At 40.6% G+C, this 13,199-nt stretch overlaps 1 protein-coding gene across 1 annotated transcript in view; it reads left to right on the forward strand.

Annotated features, from left to right (window-relative positions):
- The first annotated feature begins 243 nt into the window (after positions 1–243).
- LOC142412950 (uncharacterized) overlaps positions 244–13,199 on the forward strand; it is a 116,914-nt gene continuing 103,958 nt past the window's right edge. The window contains exon 1 of the mRNA XM_075508938.1: positions 244–479. Within this exon, the coding sequence (XP_075365053.1) occupies positions 244–479 (236 nt within the window). The remainder of the gene's footprint in view (positions 480–13,199) is intronic.

Below are 13,199 nucleotides of genomic sequence, written 5' to 3' on the forward strand. Positions count from 1 at the left end.
AACACTTTGGCGCATTTTCAGAGGGAGAGCTGGGCTGATAAAGGGTTTTCTGACAGCCCTGGCTTATCGTCCTTCGATTTATGCTGCTGTTGCTTCAGGCAGCCTTTCCATTTGGAGCCCAGCCTTGTGAATGAGCAGGGTAAGCTCTGCCGATTTATCAGCGTTTTTAATCTGCGGCGATGCCTGCGTGATGTGTTTTTGTTACGTTTTCTGAATGGTGAGAGCTCACATAACGTCTAAGCTATGACAACAAAAGATTCTTCTAGGGAACTTGCTACTCCAGAGTCGGAGATTTACATAAGGACTTTCAAAGAACAAATGCATTTAGAGCTCGAGCTTCCCAAGCTGCCTGGGAACAGACCTACATCTCCAAAAATTTCTCCTCGCAGTTCACCGAGGAACTCTCCATGCTTTTTCAGAAAGTTGCTCGTGAATAAAAGCATCCGCCAGCGTCGTCGCTTTACGGTGGCACATACATGGTAAGATCTGCCGGGTATCAGCGCGGGTTTACAAAACAGTGTGTGTAGCTGTGGTTTTAACAGGGAAAAATGAGCTGAGATTCATTCACGGTACTCCCTGCAAGTGTTAAATGAATAGAGCAGAAGGCAGCCAAAGTATGTATAATGCAGTGCCTCGACAATTGTCATTCAGCTTCTGTTCTCCTGACTAAATCCAGCCCATTATTCATGTGTGCCATGGTTAATCTCTGTTGAACAAAGGCAGCAGCCGGTAACTTTCCCAGGCGTTATGTTGTTATAGGTAGAACACATTAATTCATTTCAGAACCTTCAAGACCTGTTTTTTTCTTTGCTCCTGTCAGCTCCGACTGCAGATGACAGTGCAGCGCAGAGCGGGTGATTTGGGCAGGGTACTCTTGGAGTTAAATGCCGAAAAGGGCTTTAACTTCACTGTGAGGGGCTTTTAAACAGTTTTTGCTGGCTACAAATACCCCTTCTTTCAGCCATTTTTTCAAGGAAACTCCATCTAAGAGTTGTCTTTTCCCTCCCTTCAAATTATTAACCCCAAATAGTCAATTTGCATGCCATTACAGTTGATTGTGAGCTGCCTCTGACTGTCAGTTATCCTGGTTAAACCATGCCATAAACAGTAATCAAAATATATAATTCAGGAAAATCTACGAGAATCTCATTGGTTCATTTTCTAAATTTACTCTATGTGGGTTTCGTACGGTCCACCTCTTAAATTCCAAAAGCCTCTATACATATGCACTAGTTGACTGTGGGAATTAAACCAGAAACTTTCAGTAACGTGAATATTTTTAAACCCTGCTCACAGGTAGCCATATCCATTACCTTCCTGTTCCACAGACTGAATCAGAGGAGAGAGGATGAGGCTGTCCCACTTGTATCTGTATCAGCCAGTTGTTTTGGGGTATCTGAAATACCCATCCTTGTCTGCTACTTTTTAAAATAGAACATTATTTTAAAATGGTTTATGTGAGTCATGCTGAAATATTTCAGAGCCGTACGTACTTCTGAAGTGAATTACTATTTACTTGCTTAGGGTGGATTAATAGCTCTTACAGTTCTGTGCTGTTAAACAGTAAGAAAAATAAGAGGAAAAACTGTAAACTTTGATACCAGGGAATTGTACTGAGTAGAACTGGCATAACTGACTTCTTAATTTTTTTAAACACAGTCTGAAATGCATTCGGGGTGTAGCGGCATTCAATTCAAATTAGAATTCTAGAATCACGCAGACTTTCTGCCCTTTTTTTTTTTTTTTTTTTTTAATCCAAGCAGTAATAACAGCCACCCAAACTGGTTACGTGCTGTAACGCTTTCAGTGTGTTCTTTAGCTTCCTCTAGCATTTTAATTGGTAGTAGTCAGTAGTGTTTAGGTTTATACACATTAATTCCCTTGAACATCTGTCATATCTCTCAGCACTGAAACCGTGGGGTGCTGCTCATCTTACCCCCACTAGCATCTTTGGAGAAATGTGTGCTGTGGGAAGACGGTACTGCTGGGAATTGGTAGAGCAGAACGTGGTCAGACTCGACACAGGGTATCTGTATTGTTAGGTGAAAAAAAAAATATATATATATGCAGACACACACATATTTATAGATGTAACATAATCTCTACTTGAATCAACTTGTAAAGGAGGTGGGATTACTCTGGGTTCATTTTTAAATGGAATGATGGAAGGTTGTCATACTCTTTCAATTTTTTTAAAGTTTTTAATATCAGGTGGTTATGAACTGCACTGCACATAAGTGTTTTAACCTTAGATAAGAAGTAAGCTGTCGTAGAAATCAAGAAAATCACCCTTGCAAGGACAGGTTTCCAGAATGTATGAGTGCGGGTACATGTTTAGTGCAGTCAAAACATACAGCAAATCCAGACATATTTTCCATTTGCTTTAGCATGTTATAAAACAGGAGGGAACTTAAACTATGTAAGTGCGATACAACATTTCATTAGAATGTCTGTACAGCTGTTGCATGTGTGTTGTAGATGGTGTACTTTCGGCTATGTAACTGAATTTGTTTATTAGTTGTAAATTTGTTGTGCAATGCATGAAAACATCATCACCTGTGCTAAGCAAAAATGCCACTTATGTAAGGGGCTCTTTTGTGTTGAGCTGGGAGGTGGTGTCTGGGTAGCAAAGGCATCACCTCAGGAGTATGTGGACAAGAAATAGCAACTACACAGCAATACTAAGCAAGGAAATTAATTCATGTGGTTGGATATCATAGAATCTATAACTTTCATAGCCTCATAAATAGGCTAGAATAGCAATGAAGCAGTAAACTTCCTCAGCTTGGGGGTTAGTGGCGTGGTAAATTATGATCTTTCACCACCTTCATCATCATTGCTAATGTTGTTACTTGATGAATCTTCTGTTCACTCTTCTGTGCCCCTTATTTTTAGTTTTCTGCCTTCCCTTGCTCTTCTCCTTTCCTTTTTAACTAATTGCCTTTTCTAGGCATTTTCCTTCTTTTATAACGGAATACATTTCAACTTCTTTCTCCTGATTATGCTGATGAAATCTCTGTCATCACCAGTCTTCTCCAATATCCACTCATCTGATCTTATCCCAAAAGAAACAGGAAAGCAAAATTTTAGATATTTTTTAAAAATAAAGCCATGACTCAAATGCTTCTGTGCGCCGAATCTTTCTTTTCCTCGGGATCCAGTTCTCACAGCAGTACATGACCAACATGTCAACGCAGTTGCCTTCAAGCATCTGTCAAGCTGATCCCTTCCTGCTCCAAACCCCTTAAACAGTTTTCCATGGCTGCTGTTGCTGTGTCCAGTCTTCAAATGCCTCATTCATACAAAATAACAGTACAAAAACTCTTAAGCCTTCAGTCTTTTTCCTCCACCAGAATCCACAAGTCTCATTCTTCTTGCATCTATCACTTTTGTCCTGGAGATCCTGGAAGCCCATATCCTATTTCTTCCTTTCTGATAGTTCCCCTTGTATCACTTGCATTTTGGGGGGGTTTTGTGAGGAAAAGAGCAAGCAGTACTTGACATGACTTGATACCTGTTAGTAGCCATCTAAATTTTGAACATGCAGTGCACCCTAGTTGCAGAGTTTCCCCTGCAGTCACTGGAGAGAGGACAGCATCTCCAGAAGACAAGGAGATAGGCTTGGTCCACAGCGCTTTCTCGTGTGAGCCAGTACTAACACAGAAACGGCACGTTCCCTCTCCACAGCTCACGGTCTGTTCTCCCTCGCCCTGGCCTTAGCCTGAAGACTTTCAAAGCAATAGTTTTAAAAATGGCTTTTATTTTCTACATATCTGCCATCTTCTTTTTGTCAAGTAATTCTGTTAATATCATTGGGATTACACTCAAAGCAAGGTCCTTCTCAGAAGTGTCTTGGAAGATCCTGAATGTCTTCTAGAAGAAAGTAGAGAAGTTCTAAGTGCACTTTTGCTGTTTATAATACAATTTTAGTTTTCTTGCAATATTTATCTTCACAATTATAAATACTTCTTCAATAATGTTTCTACAGCCTAGATCACTTACTCAGTTTCTTAATGTATAGACAGTCATTGGCTGTGCTGTGTGATGAGCACTAGCTTTTTAATGAAGTGATTTCTAGAATATGATGTTTATTGTCTTAGTTAAGACTTTTGTGAGTTTTTTTCAAATTAATTCACATTTAACTCTCATCATTTTGGTGGTTTTAAGCCTGTTTTTTCTTTATACCTGTTATCTAGTTTATAAAGAAAATACAGGACAGAACAGAAATGGTATACTAGGAAATTTTGCTCTGTTTTTTCTTTTGGTTATCCTTCAATGCAATTGAAATACAGACACACATTTGCTTTTTAAAATATAATGTAAAATGTAAATCATATGCTAGCCTTAATTTTTTGAAAACATGATTTGTTTTCATTACACAATAATCTTCAGTGGTGGAATTTAGTAAGTTAAATAGTATGGCACAATCCAGTCAGAGTGGTAGCATTTGAGTTTTTTCCAAGCCTGGGGAATAACAACTGATCAGTTTAATTACTTGAAGCTGCACAATGTACTGTAGGCATATCCAAGCTATCAAAAGATGTCACGTTTTGTTTTGCTTTCTGATCATTGTGCTTCTAGAACCAAATAAGAAAGACTTACCTAGTGACAACCCACACTTGGAATAGTGCTTCAGAAAATTCAGTTCTTGGAGACTGTCTGTATACTTGAAGTTGCTGAGGATAACAGAAGTTTATAAGATCCATGAGTTTCTCCAGTCATTTGGTCATGTTATGGTGGTGTGTACAAGTCACTCCACTCATGCGGTGGAGTGGAGCTCCTGGTGGGACCCCATCCCTCTGGGAGTCCCTTTCAGCACCAAGCCCTGCCATGTCCAAGTGCGGTGAGGTGGCTTCTGCCCTGTGCTGGCATCCTGTGCACCAGGGCCCCTGGTCTGAGATCTCCTGGCCAGCTTCATCCAATACCTGTGCTAGAGGAACTGACTTTTGCTTTTGAGGCAAAGCTAGTGTCTCTCACCATAGCCTATCTCAATGATATGCTTTTGGACCCGTTTCAACTTTGCTATATATACAGCAAAATGCATTTCCATGGTTCTGGAGTTGAGTAACACACTTGTCTTTACTTTGATGAGCTGATCTGTTTGTGTTTCTCACTGACTGTTGATGTGATTTCCAGCTTTTTTTTTTTCCCCCAGAGAAATAGGATGATTCTCTTGCTTTCTGGAGTTTTTCTTTTGAACTGGGACTGGTATTGGACACACTGTGTTGCCCAGTTATCTACTGAAAGTCCTAGGAGAAACAAACTGAAGTGAGTGGGGAAAAGGATGGGGAAAAACCAGAAGGTCCCCCTCTTTTTCTCTGCTGAATACGTTCTCCCATCTGTCCCAAGGAGAGTGCCTGAGCGCTAGCAGCGAGTGGCAGGAAGGATTCCAAAGGACATGAGGGTGAGGAGGGAAGGGTGCTTCAGACAACAGAAATAAGTACACACAGCAAACACAGAACCAGCTGTGTAATCTTCACATCTGTTCTGACTGTGTATCTTGCTTCTAAACCCTGTCTACAACCACGGAGGACAGAAAGGAGAAACTTCTTTCACCTGCCAGCCACTTATGTGGGAAAACATGGCGTTAAAATACTCACCAGCTATTAAAGATTCAAGCAAAGTACAACAGAATATGATATTAATGATAATTTGATTTTGATAGGTTCAGCCATTTCTCTGAGAGGGAGAGAGAGGGTGGATCCATTCCCAGAGAAATAAATGCTATTTCTGGAATTTGTAATACCTTTAAGTTAGAGTAAGTTTGTAATGTCTACAGTGTGCTAATCTATAAGGAATATAGATTCAGAGAGTTTTCATGACTTAAACTGTGGTGGCTGGGACCTGCCTAGAGAAGCCATGCCCTCCAACTCTCATACACAGGCTTAACTACTAAGTTAATGTTTTCTGTGCCAAAATGGTTTCTTAAAGAAGCTTTACTGTTGAATTTAGCTTTGTTGAAAGCTATGTTGATGTGTGAAACTCGGCATTGTGATAGCATCTACAGATTTGTGCTGTACGTTTCCAGGAGGTACAGTTTGCTTCTTACGTGCTTGAGCTGGTTGCCAGGACAGACTGATAAACCACGAATGTGTCTGCCACATAATTTATGCAGTGTAGATTAGCTTCACTGCAGATCTATACATTCACTGGTTCTTCGTTTTTTTTTTTTTTTTTAAATCTTTTTCAGCTTTTTTGTTTCTGAATAACCACAGCTAGCTCTCCTCAATGTTCTCCATGTTTGTTGTGTATTACCTGGCATTACCATATGAGAACATCACATGGCTTCCACAATGATGGCGTGTTTCTCTGTCGCATGGTACGAGTTTGGGGGTAGTTTGACAAGTCGGGTTTGTAGGTTCTTCCGTAATGATCATAGTATGGGCATTCTGCAATAGTCAAAAATTAGTTCAGGTTAAAACATGGACAATGTTCTTGGCAGAGGTGAATTAAAGCAATGCCACAGAAAATGCTCTGCTGATTCTGTGATGGGCAGATTCACAAACATAGATTTGGAGAAGCAGAAAGAAGAGAGCAGATTTGGGAAGTGACAGCGTGAAAATTACAGTTGCTCTCAATTTCCTATTGGACTGCCTGCATGGGTATGATGTACAAAGTGGAAGTAACAGACCTGAACTCTGCTCATGGGAGGCTATGACTTCTACCAAGTTTTGGGAGGTTCATGGATGAAAGTTTTTGGATCCGTGTTGTTCATTACACGTTATTATTCTGCTGTCTGGTCTGACAAAAAATATGGTGCTTTATGAATCAATAGGCAGCATTGCTTGACATGTGTGAGTTCCTGTCTCAGTACAATATAAGGCTATGACCGATAAATAATAGACTTTTGTGAAATGTACTGAAATAGTGACACACAAGCATAATGCTAAAGTAAAACAAGAAGACTGGTGCAACAGCAGCTGATAATGTCTTGGGGTAAAATATTGCCAGAGCTACCCATAGAAAAAATTATTAATATGAAATATGGTTTTATTTTCCAAGAAATACATGCATAGATTCAATCTCTTCTTTCAGATAAACCTCTACCATTGGGAAGCACTGGTAGAAAACTTAAAAACTTAAGTTTCTCAAATTTTTTTGTTCTCTCACCACTACAAATAGATACTGCTGAGAAACAGAGCAGACATTAAATAAGATGACGACTCTGGAGAAACAGCAATATATTAGCTGATTTATTTTCTTCTTATGGTGAAAAAACCCTAATTTTTTTGTGTTGGACAAAACACTTGCTTGATCTACTAGTACCTCCTGCTAAATATAGACCTTCCTTGTGGTGTGGTGGGCTGTAGTATACTCACATTTTCCACGTCGCTAGGATGGTGCACTTAAATAGGAATCAGGTTTGACCCAGCTTGCTTTGAGTTTTGACTCTTTCCAATAAAACTGATTGGCAAAAATGTGAGAAGAAAATGGAGTGGGAAGGCTGACAAGACGATGTAGATTCAAGTCGGCCATTAAATGGGTTGAGGAGGGAGGAAAGACAGACAGGGAGGAGGAGGGGGCAGTGCTGAGGGACCAAAAATGTACATTTGAGGTATTTTTTTTGACATTACAGACAACATCAGAGTAGGAAAAAGAACTGTTTCAAAACTTCGCAGTGGTGCAGAGAGTTCGGTCGCTTCAGAGATGGGGTCCTACCACGAATGGTAGCGTTGAGATGGATGGCCAGGGTGAGCCAAAGGGGTTACCCCTGCAGGGGCTGGACTGACCGACCCTGCTGCCGGACGTATCCACCAGCCTCTTTATCTCAGCAGCTTCCCTCTCTGCAGCAGCAGCTGCCAGCTGGCATGCTGTCATTGGCAGAGAAAGCACTGGGGACATGGATTTTTTTTTTGGTTTTTTTGGTTTTTTTGGTTGCCATAATAATCTGCTACATTAGGAAGCTGCCTACTTTGCTACTGCCTAGAACTTGTTTGGACTAGAAAAGGGAGCTTTTATGAGTAGAATTAGGATGCCTGCACTCACTAGAACTGAATTTACCTTTTTATGTTCAATGTAATGTTGTTTAAAGGCCGCTTTTTTTTTTCCTAAGCCAGCAAGTTGCATTTTATCATGATAGAGCAATTTATTGCAGCTTTCTCCACAACAGATTTAAATGCTAAGAAGGCAAAACATCTGCATGGCAGTTAATGGAATTAAATGGGAACCATTTTATCAATTTGCCCTGAATCAATCTGGACTCATGTACAGAAAGAGTTTTTGTTGCACTTCCAGTAGCTCCATGTGTCCAGCATTATGCAGTTCAGTTATTGCTAGGATGATGATTTTTCATCGTGCAGTTGTGTACAGTGTACGATGCATCATGATGCAGACCTCGGAAAAGGAGTCTTATTCTGAATAAAAATATACTCAGGTAGATTCCTACATGTGCATATACTGAATAATTTGCATTTCGTTGCATATTTGCCTTGGTACAGTAACTTCTTGGATTCCTGTTTTATTGATTTCTGACGTAGCTAGCTGTCTAGATGTTGGCATGGAAAAGCAAGCACATTGTACCATCTGAAAGCATACCTCCTGAAAGGAAACATAAGAAGACATTAATCTCATTTTATCGGTAAAAGAAAACAGAAATCAATTGATTTTTCTCTCAGCTCAGGCACTTTTACACTGATACAGGTTGACAAATGGCAAGTACAGCAAAAATGTTTAAGAAATGACCTCCTTTTATGATATTGGTGCGTAGTTTTTACCATAGTATTTACTGTATTTTCTTGAAATATGCAGAATACAGTTCGTAAATGAACGGCTGCTTGCTGCCTTTTCAGTATACAAAGAACCATCTAAAGAGCTATCTGAAAATTAGAAACATTTTGTGCTGCTACTTCGTCTCAAAAAGCTTTAATGAACCCTGCTGACATTGTACATATGCAGGTAATAATTGCATAATGATGGACAACTTCATTAGGTTAGAGGGAAAGTTTTCTTTCATAACAATAATGCAAAATTAGCTCTTCCATTTTATTGGATTCATTATTACCAAGATAATTGGAGGGTCTGAACCTGTGCTGAGCCCAGTGCATTCTGGAGCTCATGCCACAGAAATGAGGTCTAAGGGAACTCGGCACCGTTCAGAAGGCATTCAGTCCTTGTCGGTTCAAGGGTATTTTCAGATCTCTGTTCCTTAGAATGGTATACTAAGTCAAATTATGTATTGCTGTTTAAAGTTTTTTTTTTATCATAGACCTAATCATCCAGTTAAGACTGAAATTCTCTTTGTCGGGTGCTATGTACTGCAGTGTTTCTTGGTTTTAGCAGAGAAGACAAGATAGGGGGAAAAGAGTTACCAAAATGAACAAGTTAAAAGCATCCTATCCCATATTGCTTAGATAAGCAATCCTCTTGCTTATCTATGGATTATTTTATTTAGTGTTTTTTCTGAGGAGGATGGGGAAAGAATGAACAACAATCAGATGTGACATGTGGAAACTCGAGAAGAGGTTAACAAGGAACCCAGAGCCAAGGCAAAGAAGAGAATGGGAGAGAAAGAAGGGCTAGGCAGGAGGAGCTGGACAGCAGACTAATCCTGCGGGAAACAATTTCAGGATGACTCTGCATCTATTCTAATTGACTCAATCACTGTTTGTCACTAGCATGTTAGACTGTCCTTAGGCAGTTACAGCTCTGAGAGCCAGCTGCTGGAATTAAAGACCAATGCCGTTGGAAAAGGCAAAGCTTTGAAGACCTGACGCAGAGTTCTTCTCAGCCTTCCAAATCTGACCGTCACCTCTGAAATTCCCTTCGGATTCAGGCTTTGGAGGAAGTTTTGTCTGTTCCTCTCAGGTGAGGACCTGATGTTAGTAACCTACACGCTTACTGCCTCCAGGGTCTTTGCATCTGCGAGCGGGTGTGAATACCTAATGAATACACTGCCAGCCTCAAGCTGGCTTGTAATACAGCCATCTACTTTTCAGTTAGACTTCAGTGCCAGCTTTCAAATCTCTATTAAACCACCCTTAAGAGATTTGAATGCGTGTTTCCCGAAGACTTGCAAACATATATGCAGACTATTATTGTTCAAATGCTGCAGAAAGCAACGTGGGGACTAATTTACCTAGCTAAGAAAGTAAAATCAAGTATATCCAGGTCCTGATGCTATTCATATAACATAGTAAAACTTCTGGGAAAATAAGCAATGTTCACAGCGTGAGACACTTCTGTTCCTAGCCCTACCTTATCATGAAAAACTAGAATTTTGTCCTGAAAAATCAAGTCCCCGTGCATTTTCATAGCAATAGCATTTGCTTTTAAGAGTCTTAGGTAGTGTACTCTGGCAGAAGTATTTGCTTAAGACGTACGGGTCCATGTTGTTGAGAAGCTATGCTGGAGAGCCTTATACAAGCATCTGCCTCTGGTGGCTCTGTGCTGTAGCTCTCCCCAGGCACTTAGTCCAGCATTTGGAGTTCCTTCTCTGCCCAGTATTGCAGATGTGTTTCGTAATACTGGTGTTTTCCTATGAATATGCTAAAAGAACAGAGTAGGTAATATAATTTTTCTGACTGGGATGTCTCTGTCTATATTGGCATCTCTTCTTGCAGCTTCAGATAACCTTAGATTAGTAGATTTTACTCATCTGGGAATATACATTTCTATGGGATTCCCTTACCACACAACCTGGAACGTGTTCCTATTTCTACCAAAGACTGTTCATACCGCAGCTTTCACAGAAACAGAAATAGCAGCATAATGACCACCAATACGAGTAGACTGAGTTAGAGCAGTGTTTCCTCTGTCATAAAATCAAGCTGTTCTTATGCACCACAGATGGAGACACCTCTGTGCTGATGGGTAAATGGCATGGCACTCAGTGTGAGGTTTGCACGGTTTCTATTAGTGGCTGAGTGATTGGGAGTCCCACTGTAGGAGTTCATACACAAGTGCGTGATCAGCTGAGGATCTAATTCCTGTACATTAACACGCGAGTGCTCGTTTAAGAGGTTCTCAGCCCATTTGCCTTATTCTGTCCCCTCTCAAGCAAGTTAGATGGGTAGGAAATGGAAATATTTGTATAAAAACCAGATGAGGCAGGTAGACCTAGGGAGGCTCATTTTCCATAAGTATTCAGTTATCACAGTCATGAGTGCTTTCACAGTGTGTACAAGGGCTTGATTTCCTGAGGGCTGTCACAACTCGAGAGCTCCTAGCATCCTTGTTGTACATCCTTTATGGTATGCAGCGCCTAAGGGAGCGGTGTCTTCGCTGTGTCCCAGCCATGAGACTGGGCTGGGGCTACCTGGATGCTGTGCCTCTCCAGCCGTGCTGCCTTCCCCAGTTGCTACTACTGTGGTAATTTACTCTGCGAATCATGTACTTGGCTTTGTCCTTATCCCGGTTGCCTGAGTTCTGGTTTTGGGAGGGAGGGATGTGGGATCACAGAGTATTGTGGCTGGGAAACGTGTGCTTTCCAGTTTGAAGCAGAGGGCTTTGAGTTATCCCATTGCATGGGTGGACTGCAGTACTCTGGAGATGAACTGGGTTTGCTCGTGGTTATCAGAGTAAGTGGATAGCATTTTGTGGTTAAGTATTTGTTTAGTGGTTGACTTAAGCAGGCAAGCTTTCAAAGCAAGTAGTAATTATACACGTCTCTTAACTATGGTCACTATAAATTAATGATGGCAAGCCACAGCCACCCTTAACTTTTGAGATCTGAGTATCAGTCTGTTTTCCAAAGCTATCTCTTCCCACTTAGTGAATGTGTCCTTTTAAGTCTAGTCAAGGTCTGTGTTGTCAGACTGGATCTCCTTAACAAACTATTCTGTTGAGCTGCTGGAGGTCAGAGGTGGAACATGAAGACAAATGGCTCTTGCGTTGTCCCTCCAGTGTTTGTAGATTGGGCTGCCTCCAGCCATTGTTGGGCTTGCTGCTTACTTTTCCAACCGTTTGCTGTTAGATTTAACCGATGTGTACATTCAGTAAACATACTCATCAAGAGGTCACAATATATTCATAAATTATGACAAGGCAGCCCTTTTTATTTGATACTGCACTCCTTCAGTTCCAGATGAAATTGATGGAAGCCACAAATGTTGTGTATTTCTGAATCGTAGCCACTAAGACATTATTTATTTATTTTTGCTCTCAAAGACAGCTGGTAACAAATGATAAGTGATGTCCTTACCACAAAAAACCCCACACCTCAAAACCCCAGAAAGCCCCCAAAGAACTCCATTGTAATTGAACTGATATTTGCAAGACAAATATCCTTAAATTTTGAGAAGAATGTAGGAGGAACAATCCTACCGTCTCGAGATCTCCTCACCATCGTACTGGTGGTGAGATGCAGGTGATTACATTGGCATAATGGCAAAGAAGGAACAAAAGAGAGAAGACGGTACAGGATGGAGAAGGTAACACTGGAAGATGCACGCTGGAAGAGGAGCTGGCGTAATGAGAAGCCCACGCTTCGTACAAACGTGATCTTGACATGGGCTTCTCTGGAGTACAATCTCTTGGCAATCTATGTAAGTCTAGGATCTATAGTCAGTTGCTGCCTTTTCGTCTAGCTTACGGAAGTGTTAAGCTATCATCTCCGTAGACGTAAGGATGTGTTCTCCCACTCTCTGCCTACAACAAAAACACCTTCCTAAATCACCAAGACCTAAGGCTTTGCCCTGTTTTCAAGAAAGGATTGATGAAAATCTGCACTACTGTACTTGAAACCTGCCTCCATAAGGAAAAAGAAAAATCTTTAAATGTCAGGCTTTGCTATTTTTACAGCATATCCCAGAAAGAAGCTCTTGCATTGCTGTATGCATTCGCAATTGCGATACACGGCATGCCCGCCATAGATAATTATTACTGTTTGTCTTGTACTTGTCAGTTGTTGTTTTACAACGAAAAAAAATCTGTAACAAGTTGTAAAAATGCTTTCAGTTGGTCAGCTGTTGAGAATTGAATGTGAATCTTCTTGGAAAGCATTGAAGTTTTTTTGAGAATAGTCTTCATACTTCGGGTTGGAATTTCATTTACTCAAATTGTGTAAACTAGGACTCCACAGAAGGCCAAGTAAAAAATGTCAGGACTCTACTCTGTAGGGTAGAAATATTTTCCGATAGGTTGTTTTATTGTATTCAGAGCATATTTGTATTGTTTAGGATTCACATAATATTAACCACTAACAATATTGGACAGCGTACTCCCTTTGTAGTGTACTCGCTCAAAATAGCCTCAAGGTGGAC

This window comes from Mycteria americana, chromosome 7 (assembly GCF_035582795.1).
Source record: "Mycteria americana isolate JAX WOST 10 ecotype Jacksonville Zoo and Gardens chromosome 7, USCA_MyAme_1.0, whole genome shotgun sequence".
NCBI classification, from domain to species: domain Eukaryota; kingdom Metazoa; phylum Chordata; class Aves; order Ciconiiformes; family Ciconiidae; genus Mycteria; species Mycteria americana.